The following is a 27878-nucleotide window of genomic DNA, read 5'->3' as shown; positions in this document are numbered from 1 at the left end:
TGACTTCAGCCCATGGGCTGCTGGTTGGGCACTTCGGCTGACATGTTTTCTCCTCCACCAGGCTGTGAGCCCTTAAGAACGAGATGAACGACACAGGTCTTACTCCCCTCTTCATGGCCAATCCCAGAGCTGGCTCACGGTAGAAGCTCAACATAATATTTACTGAGTTTAATTAAAACTACCTTCATCTGAATAGTTCAGAGGCATTTTGACTTTATCTGGGCAAATAACAGATTGAATTTCATCAATGTTAGTACTTTTAACCATGTGTACTCTAGTAATATAAATATCCTATTCTCAAAACTGTATATAATTATTAAAGTTCAATGAGATATATGACCTTCCATTTTAAATGCTGATAAAGAACCAGTGTTTAGGAACCAGGGACAGATAAAAATTCTAAAATTCCTGAAATACACATGAGTTCTTTCATCTAAGAATTGGTGAAGGGGAGAACTAAACTTGAAAAACATATCCTCCCGAGATACAGCCATGTTCTCTAAGTCCCTGTGTCCCTACCAGCACTGCCCAGGCGGGCCTCCCAGAGCATGACCCACCTCCTGCCAGCATCACTCATAAAGGAGCCCATCACATGAGGCACTGGTGGCCCTCATGGGCAGAAGTTTACAGCAGGAGCTGGTGACCCTCATGATGTCTGGCAACAATAATTTCTGCCTTCCCTGAATCAGACAGCCTTTTCAAATTAGTGGGGACCCTCCATGGAGCAGCTGGCACAGTATAAGAAGGCTGAGGTACGAGCTCTCCCTAGAATTCCCCAGTGGCTACCCGTACCATTTCCCACAGTGAAGTTCCTCATGCCTTGCCTTCACCCCAATGTGGACACCTAGGGTGACATCTGCCTGGACATGCCAAATGACAAGCGGTCTGCTCTATATGAAGTCAGGACTGTCCTGTCATCATCCAGGGCCTGCTTGGAGAACCCAACATCAATAGCCCATTGCACACACATGGGGATGGGCTCTGGAAAAACCCCACTGCCTTTGAGAAGTACCTACAAGAAACCTACGCAAAGCAGGACTCCAGTCAAGAACCTGGGCTGTTCAGCCCCTTTTCTGGTGCTGTGTTTTTATTTTTTCTTTAGATGGTCTGTCTTGCCTTGATTTCTGTATTGGACTCTGTATCTTCAGCTGCAGTGTCATATTTGTTTGTCTATGCTTTTTTTAAAAAAAAATTAAGTCTCTGAGCCCCTGCAAGATCTATCTATCTATCTATCTATCTATCTATCTATCTATCTATCTATCTATCTATCTATCCACACACACATACACATGAGGGGGGACTCGAAAAACCCCAGAATTTATTTATAAAAAACTGTGTATTTAGTCTTACATGTTTAAACTTCAGTCACCTTCAAAGTCCTCTCCATTTGATGTGATACACCTACCAATATGTTTTTTTCCACTGTTCAAAACAGTTTTGAATTTGTCAATTTTGATGCCTTTTAGTGTTTCTGCTGTTTTTTGTTTCACCTTTTCCACATTGTCAAAATGTTTCCCTTTGAGGACTTTTTTCATCCAGGGAAACAAACAAACAAAAAGTCACTTGGGACGAGATCAGGTGAATCAGGTGAATCGGGGTGGGGCACAGGGGTCATGATGTTTTTGGTCAAAAACTACTGAACACTCAGTGCAGTGTGGGCAGGTGCATTCGAAGATCACTCATCATGAAATGGGCAAAAGTGCTGAAATAGTCTTCAAAAAACTTCACCGAAGCTGAACACAGCCTCTCACAACAATGCCAGCTGGTACACTGATACAGATGGGTTCCTAGAACACTCAGCTGTACTATAAAGGGCCTAGCCTCTGGAAGATAATTCCATTTTGGGGGGACCTCTTCATGTATGTATACTTTTTTTAATAAAAGAAAAGCATGTCCTTTCAACTAAGTTACCATACAGGGTCTTGGTTGGTAGATTCTTATCTAGCCTTTTTTTTTCCTGAGGTTAGACTCTTAAACTATATAAAAAATTCTTTTATACCTCAGGTGCCAAGGAGTCAGCTAAGGAGCTGTTAAGTAGCATTTATCAATGTGTCTATGAGCTAGATCTAGTCAGCTTCACAGCCAAAGTATGCTATGTACTTAATATTTATAAACTATGGGTTTCTCTGTCATGTCATTAAAGGGAGGTTTGTTCCTTTAACTCACTTGGTAAAGAGGTCACGAAGAAGCTTGCCTCTGATTCTAATTCTCAAGGCTTCCTATGGACCAGTCAGTCCGGCCATTTGTTGCTAGCATGTCACCGACTGTCAGGTGTATCATCGTTACTGCCTCATATGCAGAGCATGAAAGAGAATGTTTTGGATTTAGTTTCATTTTTGACTATCGATAACACCCTTGGCAGTCCTATCCACAAATAAATGTGTTAATGTGTACCAAGCATTTCTCATTTAAGGCTAAGATATTTAAGTTGCTTTCAAAGTTCTGTTAGCTTTTTCAGGTCAGAGTGGTACTCATTTGGAATCTATGTGTTGTAGATTAGATGGCAGGATAATTTGGTTTAGTAATTGCCATTTTGAAATTTGATTGGTCTTGAAAATAATTTAGGAACACAATTAGGCCTGAAAATAATTGAGAGTAGCCATCAGAGAACAAAACTAATCAAGATGCTAATGACTTTACATCAATTCTGACACCATAAATGTATGATGGGCAGGGCACCGTAATGGTGGTGATGGTGGCAAACATACACCCACTTTTCCAGGCGGTCACCTTCTCCTTGAGGTGAGTGCGTGAGGTTCCCTTCCACACCCCTACCAGGCATGGTGAAAACGCTTACAGTGACACCTCCCTGAGTCTTTCCTGTTCAGGTCTTGTCACTTCTCAGTTTAAAAGATTTTCAAAGTCTCCCTACTATTGGGCACAAACCCTAGGTAAAATGGTTTCAAAATTTTTCACTTTTACTCCAAACATAACAGAATATTCATTGCTATTTGAATGGGTTGCTCCTACTTTCTGGAAAAAAGTGAGAATGCTTCATCTTGCCCCGACCCATTCTGAGTGCCTTGCTGGAGTGCCACCCAGTCTGAGAGGCTTTCCTTCCATTTCCACGCTGCAATGATCTGGCCTCATCTGTGTTTCCTCAGCAGTCAGCAATGCTGCCCTAAGAAGCTTACAGGTACTGGAGTCAGAGGGATACAATTTCAAAACTTTGCTAAACTGCAGTTTTGTGAATGACTGCATGCAAATCACTTTAATGCCCATAGCCTCAGTTCCCATTTTGGTAACACGTGGACACAGTCTGTTATGAAGATAGTGATTCAAGGTAGTGTCAATGAAGTGCCTGCAAAAAAGTAGTCACTACTAACCTTACTTGGCTCTTTTTCCTCCTTCACTTACAACACTATTACTTTTCCTTGTAGTATAATTCTGTTCATGACATGTCCTACAGTAACTTCCTTGAAGAGTTTCTCGTTTTTATATTTCCAACAGAACCTGGCATGTTATGTTGCATAGAGGGGTCAACTGTGAAGGCAGCTTTTAAAGGCAGGAATTATAATGAATGCCTATGCCTTCCTTATTCATGACAATGTTATTGAAGGTTTTGATAGCAACTTCTAAGGTGAAATGACAAAATTTGTACAATTGGTTTAGACGTTAGTCAAAATATCATTAGAATCATAATAGCATGACATGGAAAGCCATCTGTCTAGCTCGTGTCCTTTAACAGACGGATGGACACTAACAACCAGGTAACAGGACCTCCACACATATCCTCCTTCTTTTTTTTCAGTTTTGCACACATGCTCTCTCATTTACATATTTAAGAAGATCTGAGGGCAGAGCAATCTAAACTATACAAATCCAAGAGAAAAGGGAGGCACAGAATCAAAGATGATATTCTGTGAGGGGAGATACTAATTCAACATTGATTCTCTGTGGACTTACTTCCTTAGATATGAACCAGCAAATCCAACTATGGCCCACAGCAGCAATTTTCAACCAGTGTGCTGCAGGAATTTTTAAAGCATGCAGTACCTGACTATTTAGTCAGGGGCACTGACCTCTTTCCCCTTAGATTGTCAAAGAAGAAATTAACATCAGCCAACACAACAATAGCCATCCAGTGTACATGAATCAAAATTATACCAACTTTTTTCATATTGGCAAAAAATATATTTTTTGGTGTGCTCCAGAATTTTAGCAATTACTTTATGTCTGTCATGATATGGAAAAGGTTGAGACTTGCTGGCCTAAAAGCAAACTAGTAACAGTTTGTTGGGTTCTATTTTCAAATAAAATTGTAAGTGTGTAATGAGCTTGAAAAGAGTCAGGCATTATCCAGTTTACTGTATCTTTTAATTTTTTTATTGAAGCTATAACTTTTTTTTCTAAGCTTGATGTCTTTTAGGCCTATATTAATTTAACTTTCTGTTCTGATCTGAGGTAATGCTTATTCCTGATATTAAGGGAGAAAATGGAAGCTGACTCAAAGAAGCCTGATTTTATTACTTTTAAGCTACATGAATTGGGCATGTCAAGAATATGTGAAATAATATCGCCCTGCCAGTTTTCCAGCTCCCTGCTGTGCCGCTGTTCTCACTCCTGTTTACCATTAGGCTCTGCTTGGCAGGCCATTAGACTGAGTTCAAAATGAGGATCCAAGTACAGCATGTCCCATGAAAATTGTGGAAGGAAACTCGTGGAGAGCTAGCAGGTGTTATTCACTGTTGAAAAATGCTACCACTGTGTTCTCCAGAGCTAGTTCTAAGGCAATTTCAGACCCTCGTATCATTAGATTACTGGTTCACTTAACATACATGCTTTTTATTACATTTTAAATATTGCCTTGGATATAAATTTGGGTAGTTTGCTAAAATGTTTTGCTCATGGTGGTGAATGATCATAATTTCTTGGATGTAGTGTCTGTGAGAAAAATGGCAGCTTCTGACATGATATATGTGGAGAGGAAAACATTTGGAAGCAGATCGAGTGCATTTCATTTCTGTGTGGGCTCTTTGGGCACCCAGCTACTTTCAAAGCTTTATTTAACAAATTAATGCAACACAAAAAGTATTTTATGCTTTGGATGTTAGTTTTCAGAAGAAGAACCAATAAATGTCTGGAGTTAATACATAAGAGAAGAACAGAATTACATTGGAATTAAAGGAACATTTATATTTGCAAGAGAAAAATAACTTACATTCAATTTTATTGCTATTTAAATACACTCATTTTGTGTAGATGTGTTAATAGTTTAAGGGAAAGATGGTTGTTTATTTTTAAAGGGCCAAATAATTTCACTATATGGTGGTGAATTTATCACCCAATTTTACAGTTTCAGAGTTTAGAGAACAATAATGCACTTTTGTTTATATTTGGTTTATAAAAAATCCAAACAAAACAGCTCTTTCATTTAGACTTTAAGGACTGGTACAGGTGCTCTTACATGGAGCAGATCATTGGGTAGTCTAATAAGACTGAGGCTGGGGGTAAGTACTGTGTCATGTGAATCACCCTTTAGCAACAGTAAGATTGGACCAGTGGAGAGCTGAGGTGATGAAATCACTCCCTGGAAGAAAGCTGCTCACCCACGTGAGGCAGATGGGAAGATGCAGTGTGCTGGATGAGGTAATTTACTAAATGGCACCCTGGTGCCCTAGTAGACTTAATTCACTTCAGCTGAACGAGCAGTTGGATCAAACTCAATCATTGAGAGTGACCCACTCATACTCAAAGGCATATAGATCTCAAACTGAATGCTCTTTAATTGTATGAATATAACCCTGAAGTAACCTGGGTACAGGCTTGGGAAAATACTAATGAGTGTGGCCTAATTAGAAAGCCCCATTTAAATTTTCTTTTCAAATCATATTTTCACAGTACTGAATGGCAGTGATCTAAGGAGATGGAGTATTTTCAGGAAAGAAGAAAAGCAAGTCACAATATCATTGCTTAACTGTAATCACAAATTCTGAGTTTGGAGAGAGGCCCAGAAAGTTTGCATTTAAGCATAGATATGGCCATAATCTAGCAAGCTGTACTTACAGAAAAGAAGTTCTGGCAAAGATAAACACTAAAGTGTGGAATAGGCTTGCCAAGAAATAAACAATGAAGAGGACACATGTCTTTTTTGGTAAATGACATATGTAGATCAAAGAAAAATGATTGCATAAAGATAAACTTGTGCGTTTATCATGTGTGTGTGAGTGTGTTTATGAAGTATTGACTTACCCAACTTTTAGTATAATTGCATGTAATAAATGTATAAAGCTTTTTCAAAATTCAGTCTTGAATGAAACAAATGATTGTTTTCATGGGATTTTTTCTTTGATTTATATAATGTGTATTTTATGAAAAAACTTATGAATAATTTTCACTATCTGAAAATATCCTACCTGAAACAACTTTTAAAGACTGACATGCTCATGGCACATGCTGACTAGCCCACAAAAGGAACAACCTTGGTTCATACTGGATGACTTTGGAAGGTCCTGAATCTCTAGCCATGATCTGACCTCATGGTGGCAGAGACTGACAGTGGCCCATAAAGATGAAGACCATATTTTTCCAGCTTCCTTATGCATCCAGATAAAGCTATGTGATTCTGACCAATGCGTGTAAGGGAAAATGTCCCTAAATGGAGAAAATATGACCATGCTTACCCTTTCTTCCTCGGGCAGTGTGCTGGAGATAGCCTCTCAAGAAAGCAGCCTGGGTCTTTAAGAATCATAAAAATATCCTATCTGCCATAGATTGCTTACCTCTGAGTGTGTGTACATGGGGACAATAATTTTTATGCATTTGATCTGCTATTATCTGGAATTTTGTCACTCCCAACAAAATCTAGCCATAAATAGATAGATTGATTTGTCCTCTCTTAACATTTCTGGTGCCTGAACTAACTGCACCAATATCCTATGATAACTTCATCTGACCCTTTGAATTTGAAACAGCCTTCAAAATTATCATTTTGGCTATTTTGGACTATTTACATTTCCACCTTTAGACTAATTTCTAGGAGGCCAGTATCATGTGATCTTGTTCATTGTATCTCTAGATCACAGGTGGCAAACACAAGGCCCATAGGAAACTTGTTTTATCTGGCCCTGCACTTTGTTTCTACCTGGTGGCAGTGCCCAGCTCCTTACTTCTACTTAAGGAGTAGTTACATTTATACAGTCCTAAAATTACATTTGGCCCTTTGAAGGCAACCTTGAGGCTGATGTGGCCCCCAGTGAAAATGAATTTGATACCCTTACCCTATATGTAGCTGCTCCCTGGACTGAGTGCTCAAGGGAGAAAAATCCACTGAATATTTTTTTGTGTAATCTACAAATTTCTTAAAACTGTATAGAAATATAGTTATGTTTAGATAGGACTCATATGCAATCAACCCTTTCTATAGGGAATAAATACCTTTTTCTTGGAAAAAATTGACAGAAAAAAATTTTTTTGAGATAGTCCTCCTATTCAAAACCCCAAATTTCTCCATATCCCAAGGATTTAAGAATCATACTTCCTATAATCCATTCCCAAACATACATACCCCTGTACACACATATGCCTGTACTCTTTAAGTAAATGGATTTAGCCTTTCAGCTAACTGCTAAGTTGGAAACTTAAGGGTCATTTAGACTTCTTTCTCACAATCCCCTTCCTATCCTTGGGGCCATTTCCCACGAATTCTATATAGTAAATGTTTTTTACTCTATAGTAATCTTTCCATCATCATTGTAATTGCACCACCTTATTTAAGTCCACTATTATTTTCTACTCTGGATTATTGTCACCACTTTTTAAAAATTTTTTCATTACAATTGCCACTCAATATTATATTAGTTTCAGGAATATAGCATAGTGGTTAGACATTATTATAAAACTTATGAAGTGATCCCCCTGATAAGTGTAGTACCCACCTGGCACCATACATAGTTTTTACAATATCACTGACTATATTTCTGATGCTGTAATTTACATCCCTGTGCCTATATTGTAACTACCAGTCTGTACTTACTAATCCCTTAAACTTTTTGACCCAGCCCTCTAAACCCTCTCCCTTCTGACAACCATCAGTTTGTTCGCTAAACAGCATGCCATCACTTTGTGGCTCCCATCTCCAGTTTAACTTCTCTCCAGTCTCTCTTATATTCAGCTGGTGGGGGATATTACCAAGATGTGAATACATTTGATTTCCATTTTTAAAACATTTCAATGCTCCCCACTGATTTAAGAATAATCCTTACAATGTAAATCATGCTGTAATGCAAAAACATATTCTTATTAAACTTTAAACAATTTAGAAAAATGAAAATTCTCTTTCATCATTTATTGAATCCCAGCCCCCTACTGCTATCATTTTGATGTGTGTCCTTGCAGATGTTTTTGAATGCCATGTATTTCCATACATAGATATGAAAATAGTTTTGTTTTGTAAATTTAAAAAATAAATATTATATAAAATATCTTACACTTAACTTACCTTTTCATGCTTAAATTTAATTACCTGTTTTGGAGACCCTTTATGATATTGATAAACTTCCTTCTTTTTAACTGCATCATAATATTCACTCTAAAATATATATAATTTATCTAACTATCTTCTTCCTGGTGAGAATTTAGGGTATTGTATGTGTATCTAGAATAGTTACACAATTGTATAGTTTCTGATTTGAACAGTACGTTCATTTTAAAATGATAGACTTTCAAATAATCCACCAGAAGTCTGTGTCAATTTATGCCCCTATCAATAGTGAATGATAAGTATGTTCTTATTTCCCTGTCCCCCCAGCACTGATATTATCAACTGCTTTAATTTTTACTAATTGTAAAGGTAAAAAGTAATTTAATTTTGGCTTTCACTTGCATATTATTGGATACTAGTGAAATTGAATATATTTTCTGATTCTTATTGATCATGATATTTGTTTTTATGCAAATTAACTATTCATACATCTGTCCCATTTTATGTAATAGGATATTTTTTACATGATTTGTAGAAATTTATTATATAATTTCCACATTAATCCTTTGTTTAATAAATATAGAGTTTTTCTATTAGTTACTTTTCAACTTGTCAAGCTCTCTGGCCACATCTACCAAAACTGGTTTACTACATCCTTTGCTACCAGAATAAGAAAATGCTTGTAGGTTTGTAAACCTGTTAACCTATTTCACATTTCTGTAGCTTATTTTTACATGCTTTTTGTGCAATTAATATAACATTTTCTTGTCTTTCTAACCAAGCTAACTCTTATTCATTCTTCAAGACTCTGCTTAAGTGTTACTTCCCTTAGAGTTCTTCTTTTTATTCTCATTCCTTTTTAGTAGATCTACCATGCTTACCCTGAACCTCATTCACTTATGTATCCATATCAATGTATCCAATTACTAATGTTCTACTTTTCTGTCACTCTGTTGGACATATATGCTCATGGAGTATGAGCTAAGCCTTATTTGTGTTAGCATTGTACTAGCTGTTCAATATGTGTTTGTTGTTTTAATGACCCTATCAGTTCTGCCTTTACTATAGCTTATTAAAACTATTCCTCTGTTGGGTAATGAAACATGGATTTCTCCTAGAGGAATGCACAGTTCTTTCTCAAAGTAATTAAATAAATACTTTCTTGTAATTGGTTAAATTAAGGTAGGTAAAAGTTACTTGGTACACATTACATGATAGGTTAATAAAATGAAAGAAATATATCATGGCTATCACTCTGGCAAGGGATCTTAGAATTGAGAAGAGCCTGAATATCTTAGACATTCTTATACTATTTTATTTGCATCTCTGAGATTATGCTTTGTGTGTCAGTCTGTTTCACTGTCAGGCTTTCCTAATTAATATGTGATCAGTACAAAATTTGCTTTCATGCAACTTCCACGTAACAGTCTGGCAGCTGCATGTGACTATACAAATGGTATCTGTAGAGACCGATTATTTTTGCTTTCATTTTTTCCTGCATTTTTAACTGTATAAAATGCATATCTTGATTTAGCAGACACTAGTTTTAAAATCTCACCATCCTGATTACCTTACTTTTGGAAAAAAAACATACTTTGTCATGTCAATTACCTTCAAAATGTGTCATCTGAAACCGATCATCAGATGTAAATGTGAAAGGGCTCTTTCATTCCTTAAAAATGGTCCTTTTCTTATATCAATGGAACCAAAGATGGAGTTAGCTTTTTTATAATAGCTATGTTACACTACTGGCAATTATTGAATGTGAGGTCAGCTAAATCCATTAGTATTTTGCAGAGGAACAGCATTAAAGCCTTACTCTACTTAATATAATCGAAAAGTACACTGCTTTATAATTATTCTTTTACATTTATCCTGCTTGTTTTGGGCCTTGTAAGGCATATTGAATTCCTTATGTACATATAAGAAAAAGATTAAGAATCTCATGAGTACTCTCAACCCTCTCAATAGTGCCACAATTTCCAAACCAAGTCATTGGGAGGCATAGTTATTTAACACAGACACAGATGTTACTAAAAAGCTGTAGTAAGAAATGTCAGACAGAGAAAAACAAATGCCATATAATTTCACTTATACATGGAATATAAAAACAAAGTAAACAAATAAAACAGAAACAAACTCATAGATACAGAGAACATATTGATGGTTGCCAGATGTGAGAGTAGTTCAGGGAATATATGAAAAAGAAAAAGTGATTAAGATGTACAAATGGCCAGGTACAAAATAGTCATGGAGATGTAGTATATAGCACAAGGAATATAATCAATAATATTGTATTAACTATGTATAGTGTTGGATGGATACTAGATTTATTGGGGGATCACTTTGTAAGTTTTATAGTAATGTCTAAAAACTATACTGTACACCTGAAACTAATGTCATACTGTATGTTTAAGATGGCAGAGGAGTAAGTGGAAGCTCAGTAACCTCCTCCCAGGACCAAACTGGAATTACAACTAAATGAAAGGAAAATGATCCTGAATAACCAACTGAATACTACCTAGAGAGAAGCCTTAAAAAAAAAGGACATACAGAAGAAACCACATCACCACAATGAGACTGATAGGGTGTGAGGAGGCATGAGAGGGCTGCCTGGGTTACCACAGGTGGTGCCTGTGTACTGGAGGGATATTTCAGCCACCAGGGGTCCCCAGGAGAGGTGTGGGGTCTAAATAACAAGTGAATGTCACCAGAGACTCCAGAGCAGCAGATTGGGAAAGGACACCCAAATTACATATGGCTATAAAAAGCGGCAGGGTTTCTGTCCACCAGGGAGAGATGACTAGAGATGCAGATAGCCTCTTAAAGCACCATTACACAAAATTTCATTTGCAGCCACTTACCCAGGGCTCTGCTAGAGGGAGGGCAAAGTGGACTAGAGATGCTTGAGGAGAGACTGGAGTTGGTTGCTTTGGAGAGAGAGCTGAAGAAACAGCTCCCAGGATCCCTGTGCTGAATCATTCCCAATACTGCAGAAGCCATATCTTTCAGGCAGAGCACTCCTCTCCAAGTGGCAGTAGAGGGGAAGCAATAGCCCCACCCATAGAATGCCTCTTACCTTACCCTGTGGAGCTGAAGCCAGGTTGCTGAGTATGGCTGGAGTTTCTTTCAGTGATTAAGCCCAACAGCAAAGGCAGATCTCTGGGAGCACTGAGGGTTTAGCTGACCCTCCCCAAGGCCTGGCACAAGTAAAATTCTGCCCTGGTAGGACACTACATAATGATAAAGGGAACAATTCAACAAGATGATATAACCTTAGTTCACACTTATACACCCAACACAATGACACCTAAACATGTAAAGCAAATCCTGATGGTCATAAAAGTAGAGATTGACAGAGCTACAGTCATAGTAGGGGATTTCAACACTCCACTGACTTCAGTGGATAGATGTTCCAGACAGAATATCAACAAGGAGACAGAGGCTTTCAATGGCACACTAGATCAAGTGCATTTAATTGATATATGCAGAGCACTTCACCCCAAAACAGTAAACATACTTTTTAAGTGCACCTGGAACATTTTCTAGGATAGACCACATACTAGCTAGTCTCAATAAATTTAAGAAGATTGAATCACATTAAGCATCTTCTCTGACCACAATGTTATGAAACTAGATCTCAACCATAAGAACACTGAAAAACATGCAAAGACATGGAAGCTAACTACCATGTAATTATTAAACAATGAATGGGTCAACAATGAGATCAAGAAAGAAATCAAAGATACCTTGAAACAAATGAAAATGAGAACACAACAATCCAAAATCTGTGAGACACTGGGAAAGCAATCCTGAGAAGGAATATCATAGCTTTACAACCCTATCTCTAGAAACAAGATAAAGCTCGAATAACCAATCTATCTTTATATTTAAATGAACTTGAAAAAGAACAACAAAACCCAAAATAAGTAAGGAAGAAAATAATAAAGATCAGAGCAGAAATAAACAAAATAGAGTCTAAAAAATGATACAAAATATCAATGAATCCAAGAGCTGTTTTTTTTTGAAAAAAGGTAAACAAGATTGACAAACCTTTGACAGACTCATCAAGAAGAGAAAGGACCCAAGTAAATAAAATCAGAAATGTAAGAGGAAAAATAACAACAGACACCAAACAAATACAAAGAATTGTAAAAAATATATTATGAACAACCATATGTCAAAAATAGGGCAACCTGGATGAAATGGATAAATTCCTAGAAATATACAATCTTCTAAAACTAAATCAGGAAGAATCAGAGAATCTGAATAGACAGGTTGCAACTAATAAAATTGAAGCAGTAATGAAAAAAATTCCCAAAAGACAAAAGCCCTGGACCAAATGGCTTCAAAAGTGAATTTTACCAAACATTCTGAGAAGAACTAACTTCACTTCTCAAACTATTTCAAGAAATTCAAGAGGGAAGACCCCTAAGTTTATTTTATGAGGCTAGCATTACCCTAATTCCAAAACGAGATAAAGATACTACAAAAAAAGAAAACTATTGGCCAATATCCTTGATGAACATAGATGCTAATATCCTCAACAAAATATTAGCAAATCGAACACTGCAATACATCAAGAAAATCATACACCATGATCAAGTAGGATTTATTCTGGGAATGCAAGGTTGATATGATATTCTCAAATCAATCAATGTGATATACCACATAAACAAAATGAAGGATAAAAACCACATGATTATATCCATAAATGTAAAAAAGCATTTGATTAAATCTAGCACATATTTATGATAAAAACCCTGAGCAAAATGGAAATAGAGGGAATGTACCTAAACATAATAAAGTCCATAAGTGACAAACCCACTGCCAACATTATACTCAAGGGACAAAAACTACAAGGATTCCCCTTAAGATTGGCAACATGACAAGGATGTCCACTTAACCTCTCTTATTCAACACAGTACAGGAAGTCTTAGCCAGAGCAATGAGACAAGAAGAAGAAATAAGAGCCATCCAAATTGGAAAGGAAGTAAAACTGTCTTTATTTGCAGATGACATAATAACTGTACATAGAGAACCCCAAAGATTCTAGGGAGTAATAGAACTGATAAATGAAGTCACCAAAGTAGCAGGATATAAAATTAATATCTAGAAATCAGTTGCATTTTTATATGCCCATAATGAACTGTCAGAAAGGGAAATTAAGAAAACAACCCCAGCTGTCATGGTGGGCTTGCTAAAGAAGACTACTGGTCTTGTGGTGTTGGTGGTATGTGAAAGTCTGCACGAGAGGCTAAGAATATTGTACACAAAAATTCTTGATGTTCTTGAGCAAATCCCTAAAAATGCAGCATTTAGAAAGTACACAGAACATATTACAAATGAGAATCTGGATATGGTTAAAGCAGAACCAGATGTTAAAAAATTAGAAGACCAACTTCAGGGTGGCCAAATAGAAGAGGTGATTCTTCAGGCTGAAAATGAATTAAGTCTGGCCAGAAAAATGATGTGATGGAAACCAGGGAGCCATTAGTGGAAGAGGCTCCTGCCAACCAATGGAAATGGCCAACATAAATCATCATCAAATGACTTGTGAGTTGAAGGGAAACTGATGTAATTAAATGTTCTGTTATATTAAAAATATGCCCATATTATTGACATCTAATAATCAAGAAAACTGATGCAGAATATATTTAGGAGACTTGTTAAAACTGATGATGATGATGATAGGGACTTATGGGTTAGTTTTTGTTAAAGCATCCATTAAAATTATTTGAAAGATTGATATTTTATAAAACAGAGTTTCTATAAGGTTTGAAAATTAATTGGAAAAATTTCTATGTTTCAAAGCACAGGCCATATATTTGATAGGTGAAATATTTTTGGTAGTATCTCTGACACATTTGATTTTTTTATTTATTCTGACAAAACCAGGAAGAAATTTATTATTGCTTAAACAAATGTATAGGTCACTGTTTGAAGTGAAGTAAGAGAAAAACCATTAAATTGCAATTCATTGTACAGTTGAGGAAATTGATTTTGTATTTGAAAGAAAGATTTCTTATTTACAGTGGTAGTTGGAAAACTTAAACTTTTGTTGCACTTAAGGAAGTTAACTTTCTGGCCCTTAATCAAACTACACCAGGAGAGAGAGTTTCTGTAAAAGAAGAGATGAGATGATAAGAATTACTAAAGTTTATCTGGCATATGGATAGACTTTTATTCAAAACATCTTAGTTGTATGGTTATAACTTCCAGGTGGAGCCACTAAGTAGTTTTTACTGTTTCCAATGAGTGTAGCTGGGTATCAAGATAAAGCTGTTCAAGGAAAGAAACAATTGACAAGTTTAAGGTTAAACAAAAATAAAATTACTTCTCAGGTGAAAAAAAAAAGAAAACAATCCCATTCATGATTGCTTCAAAAATAATAAAATACCTAGGAATAACCTAATCAAGGATGTAAAAGACATGTACTTGAAAAATTATAAGACACTGAAGAAAGAAACTGAAGAAGATACAAATAAGTGGAAGCATATACTGTGTTCATGGATAGGAAGAATTAACATCATTAAAATGTCCATACTACCCAAAGCAATCCACATATTCAATGCAATTCCTATCAAGATTCCAATGACATATTTCACAGCACTAGAACAAATATTTCAAAATTTTACATGGAATCACAAAAGGCCTTACATAGAAATAGCTATCCTGAGAAAGCAGAACAAAGTTAGGGGAATCACGCTACCTCATAACAAACTATAACTTAAGGCCATAGTAATCAAAACATCCTGGTACTGGCAAAAAAACAAACACATAGATTAATGGAATGGAATAGAAAGCTCAGAAATAAACTCACAACTTTATATAGTCAATTAATCTTCAACAGAGGAAGCAAGCACTTTAATGGGCTAAAGGTATTTTATTTAATAAATGGTGTTGGGAAAACTGGACAGATACAGGCAGAAAAATGAAACTAGACCACCTTCTTACACCACACACAATAACAAATTCAAATGGGCTAAAGACTTAAATTTTAAACTTGAAACCATAAATCCTAGAAGAAAACATAGGCAGTAAAATCTCAGACATCACCTGTAGCAATAATTTTTTTATGATGTATCTCCTTAGGCAAGGGAAATAAAATAAATAAGTGGAACTACATCAAACTAAAAAGTTTTTGTGGAGCAAGGGAGATCATCAGCAAAATAAAAAGACAACCCATTGAATGGGAAAACATATTCACCCATATATTTGATAAGGGGTTAACATCCAAAATTTATAAAGAAGTTATAAAACTCCACACCAGAAAAAACAAACAATCCAATTAAACAATGGGCAAAGGACCAGAATAGACACTTCTCCAAAGAGGACATACAGATGATCAATAGACATATGAAAAGATGCTCAACATCACTAACCATCAGAAATGTAAATTAAAACTGCAATGAGATATCACCTCATGCCTGTCAGAATGACTAGTGTCAATAAATCAACAAACAACAAGGGCTGGCGAGAACGTCAAAAAAAAAAAAAGGAATCCTCATGAACTGTTGGTGGGAATGCAGATTTGTGCAGGTACTGTGGAAAACAGTATGGAGATACCTCAAAAAATTAAAAGTGGATCTGCCTTTTGACCCAGTGACTCCACTTTTGGGAATATATCCTTAGAAACCCAAAACCTAATTCAAAAGAACATTAGCACTCTTATGTTCATAGCAGTGTTTATTTACAATCACCAAAATTTAAAAACAGCCCAAGTGTCTATCAGTAGATGAATGGATAAAACAACTATGGGATGTTTACACAATGGAATACTATTCAGTCATAAAAAAGAAGAAAATTGTATAGTTTGGGATGACATGGATGGACCTGGAAAACATTGCTAAGTAAAACAAGCCAGTCAGAGAAAGACAAATACCATATGATTTCACTCATATGTGGAATCTAATGAACACACTGAACTAATAAGTAAAACAGAGACAGACTCCTAGAGGGCAGAATTACAACTATTGGGAGGGATTCAGGGTGGTAGGATTGAGCAAAAAGGAAAAAAGTCTCATGGACATGGACAACAATGTGTTGATGGGGGGTGGTGTAAGGGGAATAAATGGTAATGAAAAAATACAGTAAAAATACTGTATGTCAACTATAATTGAAAAAAATATTTAAAAGAATTTGGAATTATTCTTATGAAGAACTTTTTTTTTGCCTTATACTTAACTCGGCAGTATAATATATAGTGGTATAATATAATATATATGGATTTTGTTATGAAGATGTGGACACAAAGTAGACTTTTACCTAACATAATAAAAGGACATGAGCTTTGGAGTCAGACAGACATGGATCAAATTTTGACTTTGCACATATAAGCAGAGTGATATTGAACAACTTACTTAACATCACTGAATGAAGCTCCTTATTTGTGAAGTAAGAAAAATAATAATTACTTCTGTAGTGTTTGTGAGGACTGGTAAAACTAGATATGAAAAATGTGTAGCATAGTATTTGGCACATAGTAGCTGATTTGAACAAGCAAATGAGAAAGATATCACACTAGGAAAGCTTGTCTCTCTTGAGCCAGCTATACAAGAACATGAAGGAATCATAAAATAAAAAATATACATAATACTTAAAATCTGGAAACCAGAAGGCTAGGAACCATGTGAGGTATCATTTATTATGATTAAATTCTGTTACCTGGATAAGGCCTTATATTAGCGTGACTGTTGTGTAAACCCAATGAGAATTAAAATAGCAGCATAAAATAAAATCAGAAAACAGAAAAAAGGGAGCAACTAAGGGATTAGTATTTAAGGTGACACAGGCATTAATCAGAACCATATAGATTTTTGGTTCAAGAAAGCTTCTACTTTAGATAAATTGCCAAGATGAAAAGGATAGCGTGCATATATGCATAAAATGCTGACTGAGGAAAAACGTAAACCAGATCAAAATAACTTTATAGTGTTGTAAACAGAAAGTGGCAGTAGAGGATATTGAAAAACTGCTGGTGTGCTACACATTGCGGGGGTGGTTCTGACTCCCTGGCTTCTTTGCATGCAAGTTTTATTGACCTTCTACATTACACATTGACCTTGATGCTTATAAATGCTGCAGGGCTTGGCAATTAGTCTTTTGTGAACAGAGAATTCATTTGTTTGTAAATTCTTAATGTTTGATCTCAGTTAAGAGATATTTATTGAGACCAAACATTAAAGCTGCATTGTGCCTGAAAGAACCGTTTACAAGGGTAACAAGAAAGCAGGTATTATGAATATTGGGTTGATGGCTACCCGACTGAAAATTAAAAGCATTCCTTAAAATAACCATCCCTATGTTATATTATGTGCACCACCACCACCACCAACCAAAAGGGGACACTGAAACATTAAGTTCATAGTGAGTCAGAGTGACAGACGAATTGGGGTCTAACATGTGTCTGCATGGGGTGTAAAACAGAGGAAAAGTTACTGAGTTTCTCGGCTGATTTTCTTTTGGTCTCAGGGAAATAAGATTTATGACCTACATGTACTTTTTGTTCTTTGAAGGTTACACAATAACAAAATAATAATAAAAATGGCGCTTGAGATGATAGTGTAGAAGCCGCGTCACTGAGAGGGACTTTTCTAAAAGTATAAGAATTCAGCTTGCAAATCATCTTCAGAATCTACCAATTAGCACTTAAATTTGGGAGAAATTACCTGACATTCAATTGTTTCAAGAGAAGGTTTTTGAATGTTAGAACTTTTTTTTAAAGGAAAGTTTTTCTTGTGGAGCTTCTTTGTGTCAACCCCTAAAATCCCATTTCTACCATTTTACCTCTGGCCATTACTTCCCTTAATCTTGACTATAATAATTGGCTCCTCTGCTTCTACTCTTTCCCTGTTAGGGTTTATTGAGTTCCTAGGCCACCCTGGCAGCAATATTTTGTAACAAGTGTAGTTGCTGCCTTAGCTGGCAACTTCCTACTAGGACACACTTATGTTTGTGATAACATAATCTGTCCTGGACTCTGCCTGCCCACTTCTGTCCATCCTAGACTCTATCCATGAATTTAGGCTGTCAGTTTCAAACTCTTTTTTCCCCTGATTCTATGTGGACTATTTTAGTCTGACTTCCCTCTTACTGACCCTCCAGCTCTTAACAGGATCTAAAGATGATTTCTCTGTTGCCACATAATGGCTTCTATACTCTACAATTATTGGTAGAAGGAGATTATTTCCTTGAAGTATGGCCTGATTTTAACCTCTAGTTTATTTTAGCAATTTTGTATACCATCCTTGTCAGGAAGAATTGTCATCTTTGTATTCTTTAAAACTTTCTAATCTTCACAAACTCTAATCTTAAAAACTTTCTATGACATTTTGAGTGGGGTTAAAATATCATGGTTTAACATTGAAGGCTTTCCTCAATGTGGTTTAACAGTTTATATCCTTATTCCTGCCCAAATAAACCTAATGTTTCCGGCAGGTTGAGGTGCTCCCGTCTCCAAGAGACAGGAATGTTTTTATCTTGCACCTTTGCTACAGCTGCTTCACCCACCTGGAGTGTTTTCATTAACATCTCCTTGCCTGGCCATATCCCAGGTATTCTTTAACTTCCAATATACCACTCTTTTCTCCATCAAGTTTTCCTAACCAATCACGTTTATGAATCCCTCACATTTGCATTTGTATCAAAACTTATTTTATTATAATTTATTTTTTATTCTACTTATTATGGACTTAAACCATCAACTGCTGGTAGCAGCTGGGGTAAATTAAAAATTGTAGTGTGGTCCAGTAACACTGCCAATAAATTCTGCATATTAAAGAATTTTTTCATGTAGAATTTGACAGGTTTGATTCAGAAATAGCCATGATGGCCTATATAAGCCCTCTCTGGTCCAATATCCAATAACAGGAAAAAGCCATTAGGGAATAAAAACTGATCGCAGCAAGCATTTACTTAACATGTGGCACCAGGAAACAAAGAACATTGTTATTATCAATAAATGGGTATATTTTTATGTGTATATTGGAAGTGCCAGGAACTACAGAAACACTGATTTTAATAATTTAATTTCAGAGTTTTCAATATGCAGATAAAAAAAGAATTCTTCCCAATTAAAAGTGTTTCCTATAATCTTATGTTATTAAAAGAATTAATTTTTTTTAGGTTTACACTCAAATTTACACATACCACATACATATACAGTACAAATTTGTGTGGATCAGAGAATTTTCTCCTTGTTTGGACTGGATTCTCTTCTGCATGCTCTCCATTAAAAAATTAAAATCATTTTTAAAATTTTAATTATAGTTGATATACATTATTATATTAGTTTCAGGTATATAGCCCAGTGGTTAGATATTACATAACTCAATAAATGATCATCCTGATAAATATCACACCCATCTGGCACCATGTGTAGTTACTAGACTATTTTTGACTATATTCTCTATGCTGTACTTTACATCCTCATGACTATTCTGGAACAATCATTTGAATTTTTTAATCTCTTCACCCAACTCCCAGACTCACTCCCATCTGGTAACTGTCAAAACATTCTCTGTATCTATGATTCCATTTTTGTTCTGCTTATTTGTTTATTTAGTTTTTTTTTAAGTTCAATTGTTGGTAGATGTGTATTTATTGTCATTTTATTGTTAATATTTTTATCTTTTTAAAAATGTTTATTTATTTATTTATTTAGAGAGAGGGAAAGGGAGGGAGAAAGAGAGGGAGAGAAATATCAATCTGTGGTTGCCTCTCACATGGCCTCCACCAGGGACCTGGCCTGCAACCCAGGCATATGCCCTGACTGGGAATCAAACTGGCAACTCTTTGGTTCACAGCCCGAGCTCAATCTACTGAGCTACACCAGCCAGGGCCATATTTTTTATCTTCTTCTTAAAAAAGACCCTTTAACATTTTATATAATATTGGTTTGGTGGTGATGAACTCCTTTAGTTTTTTTCTTGTCTGGGAAGCTCTTTATCTACCCTTTGATTCTAAATTATAGCTTTTCTGGGTAGAGTAATCTGGTTGTAGGTCTTTGCCCTTCATCACTTTGAATATTTCTTGCAGCTCTCTTCAAGCCTGCAAAGTTTCTGTTGAGAAATCAGCTGACAGTCTTATGGGGAGCTCCCTCATATATTACTACTTTTGTGCTGCTTTTAAGATTTTCTCTTTGTCTTTAACCTTTGGCATTTTAATTATGATGTGTCTTGGTGGGGGCTTCTTAGGGTTTATCTTGTTTGGGGTCTCTCTGCATTTCCTGGACTTGTGTGTCTATTTCCTTCACCAAGGTAGGAAAGTTTTCTTTCATTATTGTTTCAAATAGGTTTTCAATTTCTTGCTCTCTCTCTCCTACTTCTGGCATCTCCAGGATGTGAATGTTGGTATGCTTGAAGTTTTTTCAGAGGCTTCTTATACTATCCTCATTTTTTTGGATTCTGTTTTCTTTTTGCTCTTCTGATTTGGTGTGTTTTGTTTCCTTATATTCCAAATCTGATTTGATCTTGATTTCATCTATTTTACTGTTGATACCCTGTAAATTATCCTTTATTTCTGTCTTTCTTTTTATACCGATGAGGTCCTCAGTAAATGCTTTGAGCATCCTAATAACTAATGTTTTGAACTCTGCATCTAATAGATTGCTTGTTGCCATTTTGTTTAGTTCCTTTTCTGAAGTTTTGTTCTGTTGTTTTATTTGAGCCATGTTTCTTTGTCTACTCATTTTGGCAGACCCTTCCCAAGTTGCCCAAGCTGGGTATTTGAAGTGTGTCCACTGTGTGGGCTGTGAAACCTTCATCTTGCAGTTGAGACTTGATTGCTGTTGACACCTCAATGGGAGGGATTTACCAAGGCTGATCATCTACAAGAACTGGCTGTGACCACCAACCACTGATCTCTGACCACCTTGGAGAATCAGCTGTGCAGGAGCCCACTGCACGGAGCAGGACTTCCTCCAGAATGGCTCTGGTGCCTGCTGAGTTCATCCCTTGAGCGTGTCACTTGTGGAGGTGGTTTTATATTCTTATTTAATATTCATAATACATTCTTCATAACATATATATATTCAGTTAATATTCCTAACAATCCAATGAAGAGCTATTACATCCCAAGTTTTTCAGAGAAATGAAATAACTTGCCCAAAGTCACTTAAATAAGTGATCAAGAAGAGAATCCAATGAACTTGATTCTAGAGTCTATGCTTTTAATGATTGTCGATGTACACAACATCAAGCATTTATTCACTCCCAAGTGAAATACTTTCTTGGGGAACTCTTGGGTTCATTCAATATTTATTCTTACATTCATTCATCCATTTATTACTTTATTTTCTCATTTTGTTCACTAATTTAGCTGACATTCACTGAACACTTATTGTGTGCCACATGTTGAGATATATCGTGGAGTATCCCTGTCCTTATGAGGTACTTGGAGGACACAAACTTGTGTAAAATAATATGGGCAACACTGTATTTCAGGTGCTATGCTAAATATTTGAGTAGTAAATAAAAGGAATAAAAATAAATAATAAATAATACACTAAATTCGAATAGTGACTGAAAGATAATCACAATTCTATATGGAGGAGGGAAGTCTTGATTTGAATCTAAAAAAGAAAAGACTGCCACTGGGAGAGTGACAAGAAGCATTCTATGCAGAAGGAGCTGCTCTGGAGAGCCCAGCACTCTCTGGGAGAGTTGAATAGAAGCTGGTTGAATAGAAGCTGGTGCATCATGGAAATGAACAAAAATGATCCTAGAGAGGAGGCAAGTGCTGGATCAATGTTGCCTTGAATATTCTGCCAAAGGACTTAGATTGTCTCCATGAATCTGTAGGAAAACTTGAAGATTTTTAAGCAGGGGAGTAACTTACTGTTTTGCATTTTATAAAGACCACTCCCACAACAGTGGTAGGTTGAACTGGAGGATAGCAAAAATGGAGGCAAGGATACAAGATACATGATTCTCTATACTTGAGGAAAAATGATGAGAGATTTAATTAAGTTAGTAATGTAGATGAAAGTGGGTCATAGAAATGAGAGCAAAGAAGGTAGAAACAAGAGAGCTTGGCTCTGTCTTAGATGTGAGGATTAAAGAAAAGGGATAATAAGTAGTAAGTCCTGAGTTTATGCTGAGGAGGAAACATACATGTTTCCATTTTAGACACACTCTGTTTGAGCTGTGCATTTGATATCTGAATGCAGAAGGCAACCAGCCATTGCATATTTGTAGCTCAGGACAGTGATATTGGGCTGTAACTATGAATTTGGTAATGCATGAATGGTTATTGATGTCCTCAGTAAAAAGAGAATAGAGTTGATGGACAAACATTGGACTCCATCAAAACTGAAGGTCAGAGGAAAAGGAGGACATAAAAAAGACAGAAAATAGCCAGTCAGAGAAAAAGGGAGAAAGCTGGAAGAGAAAGGTATGGAGTAAGCCAAGAGAGACTTTCTGGAAGGGAATAGGCAAAAGTGGTGAGTGTTAGAAAGAGATACAATGAGATGAGTAATACTAATCCAATGATTGTTGAATATTGTTTTTTAAAATGTCAGTAGGCTTAAAATATATAATATAATATAGAAAAAACATTAAAATATTTTCAAATTTAATTCTCCGTGGCTGATTCCAGTTTGTCTCTGTTAGTTTCCTAGAGATGTAATAAAGCAGCACAAACTGGGTGGCTTGAAACAACAGAAATTTATTTTCGGACAGTTTTGGGTGCTAGAAGACTGAACTCAGAGTGCTGGCAGTGTTGATTGCTCTTGAGAGCTCTGAGGGAGAATCTGGTGCCATGCTTCTCTCTTAGCTTGTAGAGGGCTGGCAATTGGTAGTGTTCCTTGACTTGTCAATATCTCACTCCAGCCTTTGCTTCTATCTTCAGATGGCTGTTTTCTCCCAACGAGTCTCTGTTTCACATAGAATTCTCCTCCCTGGCTGTCTCTCTTCTTTCTATCATAACACCAGTCATAGCTTTTCTTTTTTATTGAATTTATAGAGGAGACATTAGTTAATAAAATTATATAGGTCTCATGTGTATATCACCATTTTTCCCCTGATACCCTCTTCTACCTCCTCCCTTTCCCTCTGGCAATTACCACACTACTGTCTGTGTCTATGACTCTTTCTTTTTTAAATTTTTTGCTTAATTTCTTCACCCCCTTTACCCAGCCCCACGACCATCCTCTCCTCTGACAGCTACCAGTCTGTTCTCTATGAATCTGTTTCTATTTTGTTTGTTAGTCTATTTTGTTCATTAGATTCCACCTATGAGTGAGATCATATGGTACTTGTCTTTCTCTGACTAGGATACCAGTTGTACTAAATTAAGGCCCACCCTACTCCATTATGACCTCATCTAACTTAATTATATCTGAAACCACTCTATTTCCAAATAAGGTCACATTCTGATGTACTGGTGGGGTGGACATCAGTGTATCTTTTTTGTGGGATGCAATTCAATCTATATGCTGGACACATATACATTATATTAAATATTCATAGCACTGTGTAATAAAGGTATGATTAGTCCTATTTTATAGATAACATTGACAGATTTCTTCTATTGTCTTCCATGTGACAGATGTCCTATAAAGTTATGTAATAGAGCAGACCTGGGTTTATTTTTGGCACATGAGCCTTCATTTACCAAGTTCTTTTTCTTCATCAAATCATTCATAGAATTGGAATGATAAAAACAACTTAACATGATTTCCATATGAAGAAAGTAGACTCATAACGGCTTGGCAAGCTTAGTCAAGGTCATATGATTATATCTTTCTGCCTCCATTCCCAATGTTCCTTCTACAACAATACAATATTAAGTGTACCAGGTGTGGTGTTATCTTAAGAATAAAAAATGAACCCAATTGAAATTAGTGGACATCTCCTGCTTTTGCTTATTGGCAATCTATTTTCATTTGGTCATGGAAGAGCACATTGATTTCCCTTAAAAACGAACTTTTCTCTCATTTCTTGTGGTTTCTATTTGGTAGTGGTGGGGTTTAAAAACTACCTTTTTATCCCTGTTGAGCTCCAGAGGTAAACCTATGGCATGTCAGGCCAGTGAAGCTCAATTCCAAGCCTTTGTTAAAACTATTAGGGAATAAAGGCTATTGTTCATTGCAGTTAAAGTAAGTAGGGAGGTTTGCCTCAAGATATAAGGGCTACCATATAGCTGGAGCTCACCATTATAGAACAAATGGAGCATAGCCAGGAGACTTAAAAACTCTTTATTTTTTTCCTTCCTTCCTTCCTTCCTTCCTTCCTTCCTTCCTTCCTTCCTTCCTTCCTTCCTTCTTTCCTTCCTTCCTTTCTTTCTTTTCTTTCTTCTTCACTTTTTTTTATTGTTGTTCAAGTATAGTCGCCTCCATTTTTCACCCACCACTTCTCCCACCCCAGCCATCTCCACCTCCTACCCTCAATCCCACTTCCCTTTGGTTTTGTCCATTTGTCCTTTAGAGATATTCCTGAAAACCCTTCCTCATCCCCCCCATTATCCCCTTCCACCTCCCCTTTTTTAATTAAAAAAAAAAAACGACTTAGATCCAGCTATACTGGCAGCTAAATTATTCTGGATTTCTAGTTACAAGAGTCAATATATTCTCTTTGGATTGAGATGATATGATTTCTCACATTTTGCAAATAAACCTGGATAATCAATGTAACAAATGTACTTCAAGTCATCATGCCCAGAATTTAATTCAAGTCAATAGTATTATGTGATCTTAGCATAAGTAATATCATAGAAGATCATATCAATAAAAGATCATATCAATAGAAGATCATAATGTTTTGCAGAGTCATTTTTTAAATTCTTACCCAAGGACATTTTAAAATTGTTTTTTAGAGAGAGAAGAAGGGAAAAACATTAATGTGAGTGAGAAATGTCAGTTGCCTCACTCCTGTGCCTGGACCAGAGATTGAACACACCACTCAGGAGGTGCCCCAACTGGGAATCAAACCTGCACCCTTTTGGTTACCAAACAATGCCCCAACCAACCAAGCTACACTGGCCAGGGCTAGCAGAGCCAATTTTTAGTCTCTGGTTTCTTATTAAAATTGAGGGGGTTTGATAAGTTTAATATGGAGATTCTCTCCCAGTATTTACTAGTAAATTCTATGAAGGCTCTTCCTTTTTTATGAAGTCTTCAGTAGCAAAAACTTGAAAATTTTAAAATCATAATAAATATGTGGGAATATATATTTATATTAATAACATAAATTATGATATTCTATATTAATATCTAATCTATTCAATATACATTATGATATATAGTTACTATCAGAGCTTACTGACTATGAGTTGTTGGAGTCAGAATTATTTAGAAAGCAGAATTTTAAAAAATTTCTCTTTAGAATTTTAAACCATACATTCAGTTATTCCAACACAGATTCCTCTATCTTCAAAGGCTGTAACTATCGATCATAATGATCATTAATAATAATAAGACTGCTAATATTACTACAAATGCATAATTACTTAATTTTTTTTCTTTAAGCTAATTTCCTTGAATATTTATATTCTACTTTATATATTGTGCATCTGGTTAGTGCCAAGGGCTTCAAGGACCTATTCTTGACTACTCAGAATCCTTTTGATATTTATTCAATTGATTTTTTTATGTGCTGGTGAAATGAAATGGTCTAATTCTTTAAAAATGAATTTTGGCAGGAGGCTCCTTAGGCTCACTTCTGGTCTTTACTGCTCTCTGTAAATGACTTCTCCCTCAGCACTGGGACTGGGTATTATGAATATCATCTCTGTGCTGATGAGAGTCACTTCTATTCTTCATTTTCTACTCTGTTTTTTTGACATTGGGAATGATATTTTTCAAGTTTTTTCTGCCTCTAAGGTGCTGCACATGCCAGACATTTACTTGGAACATGCCTAAGCTTTCATTCTCTTATGACCTCTGATTATGCGCAATTGCTCTTGAAGGGTATAATAGCTGTGGACAACTTTTTCAGGTTTGACATTAGCTTCAGAGATCTTTGCACATTTAATAGTAAATCTCTATATTGATTAATCCAGCAAAATATTACCATTCACTTTCTCCTTTTTTTCTTGCACATCATCCTTTATGTATGCATTATTTACCTTTGGTAAAAGAAAATGTTGGATAACATTTTTTGTCATGACCCAAGTACCATGGTTTTTAATACTCAGTATAATCTGTAATTTTTTTAACAACTGTATTTATTTATTTTAGACAGAGGGGAAAGGAGAGAAACATCAATGTGTAGTTGCCTCTCGCACTCCTCCTATTGGGGACCTGACCTGGCCTGCAACCCAGGCATGTGCCCTGACTGGGAAACAACAGGCCACTCTTTGGTTCACAGGCCTGCACTCAATCCACTGAGGTCCACCAGCCAGGGCTAATTTGCATTTTTTAATCTATTTACTCTTTCTTTAAATGTCAACCATGCAGGGTTCTTGTCCTGGAGGTGCTGAAAACAATTTGGAAAGAATATGCAATGCAATATACAGATGACATAACATAGAATTGTAAAGTTGAAATCTATGTAATTTTACTAACCAACATCACCCCAATAAATTTAATAAACTAAAAAATTTGCCTTTATTGTAGCTGAACCAATTTTATGGCCCAAGTTTATAAATATGCTATTTTTTATGTATGTTGTGGTTATAGTAATAATAGTGCATATCATCTAAAGTATATAAATTTGCCAATGAATTTAAATTTTATTGTGATAAAAATTAAGTGTAATATTTTATATTATTATATTAGTAATATAGTATTATTATTAGCACACAAACAGATAAAAATATAAATATTTCAAAATGGTATTGAATAGCAACTAAGACATTTACCAGCTCCTATATCCCTCTTACACCTAGGAGTAACTAGTTTTTACACATTTTTGATTTGTTCTTCTGGAGATTATAGTAATTATGAGTAATATGGTTTTAATGGTTTTTTGATATATCTGATTTAAACAGACTCAATAACTCCCTAGGAAAATATTGAGTTCTTCCTGACTTTCATTAGTTACTGTCAGTTGTTTTTAGTTTTATTCCTACAAATGAACTCAGTGCTTTTAGATAACATTTAAACTTCTATTAATTGTTTCATCAACATCTCACTATGTGAGATGAAAAGATGCTTAGTCTCAGTAATCATCAGAGAAATGCAAATTAAAGCCATAATGCAATATCACCTCACACCAGTCAGGTGGCCATGATTAATAAATCAACAAATGAGTGCTAATGAGTATGTAGAGAAAGGGGAACCCTTGTGCACTGTTGGAGGGAATGAAGACTGGTGTAGCCACTATGGAAAGCAATATGGAGATATCTCAAAAAATTAAAAATGGATCTGTCTTTTGACACAGTGATCCCACCTCTGGAATCGATATATCCAAAAAAGCCAAAACACTAATTCAAAAGAGCATAAGCACCCCTATGTTCATAGCAGTGTTATGTGCAATTGCCAAGATATGGGAGCTACCCGAGTGTCCATCGTGGA

The 27878-nt window shown here is 35.9% G+C and overlaps 2 protein-coding genes and 1 pseudogene across 5 annotated transcripts in view; 2 read left to right on the top strand and 1 right to left on the bottom strand.

Moving 5' to 3' along the window:
- Positions 1 to 27878, bottom strand: part of EPHA6 (EPH receptor A6) — a 920707-nt gene that overhangs the window by 199078 nt on the left and 693751 nt on the right. The gene's annotated exons all lie outside the window — the stretch shown is intronic.
- Positions 613 to 1102, top strand: LOC114490668 (annotated as a pseudogene).
- Positions 13611 to 14551, top strand: LOC114490436 (NADH dehydrogenase [ubiquinone] 1 alpha subcomplex subunit 5-like). The gene has a single exon (XM_036017967.1). The coding sequence runs from the start codon at positions 13611 to 13613 to the stop codon at positions 13896 to 13898; it is 288 nt and encodes a 95-aa protein (XP_035873860.1). The 3' UTR covers positions 13899 to 14551.

Source organism: Phyllostomus discolor, chromosome 2 (assembly GCF_004126475.2).
Source record: "Phyllostomus discolor isolate MPI-MPIP mPhyDis1 chromosome 2, mPhyDis1.pri.v3, whole genome shotgun sequence".
Classification (NCBI taxonomy): domain Eukaryota; kingdom Metazoa; phylum Chordata; class Mammalia; order Chiroptera; family Phyllostomidae; genus Phyllostomus; species Phyllostomus discolor.
This window is presented reverse-complemented; position numbering and strand designations above follow the sequence as displayed.

Excerpts from the sequence above, each read along its gene's own strand:
- LOC114490436 (XM_036017967.1), top strand. The coding sequence starts at position 13,611 with ATGGTGGGCTTGCTAAAGAAGACTACTGGTCTTGTGGTGTTGGTGGTA.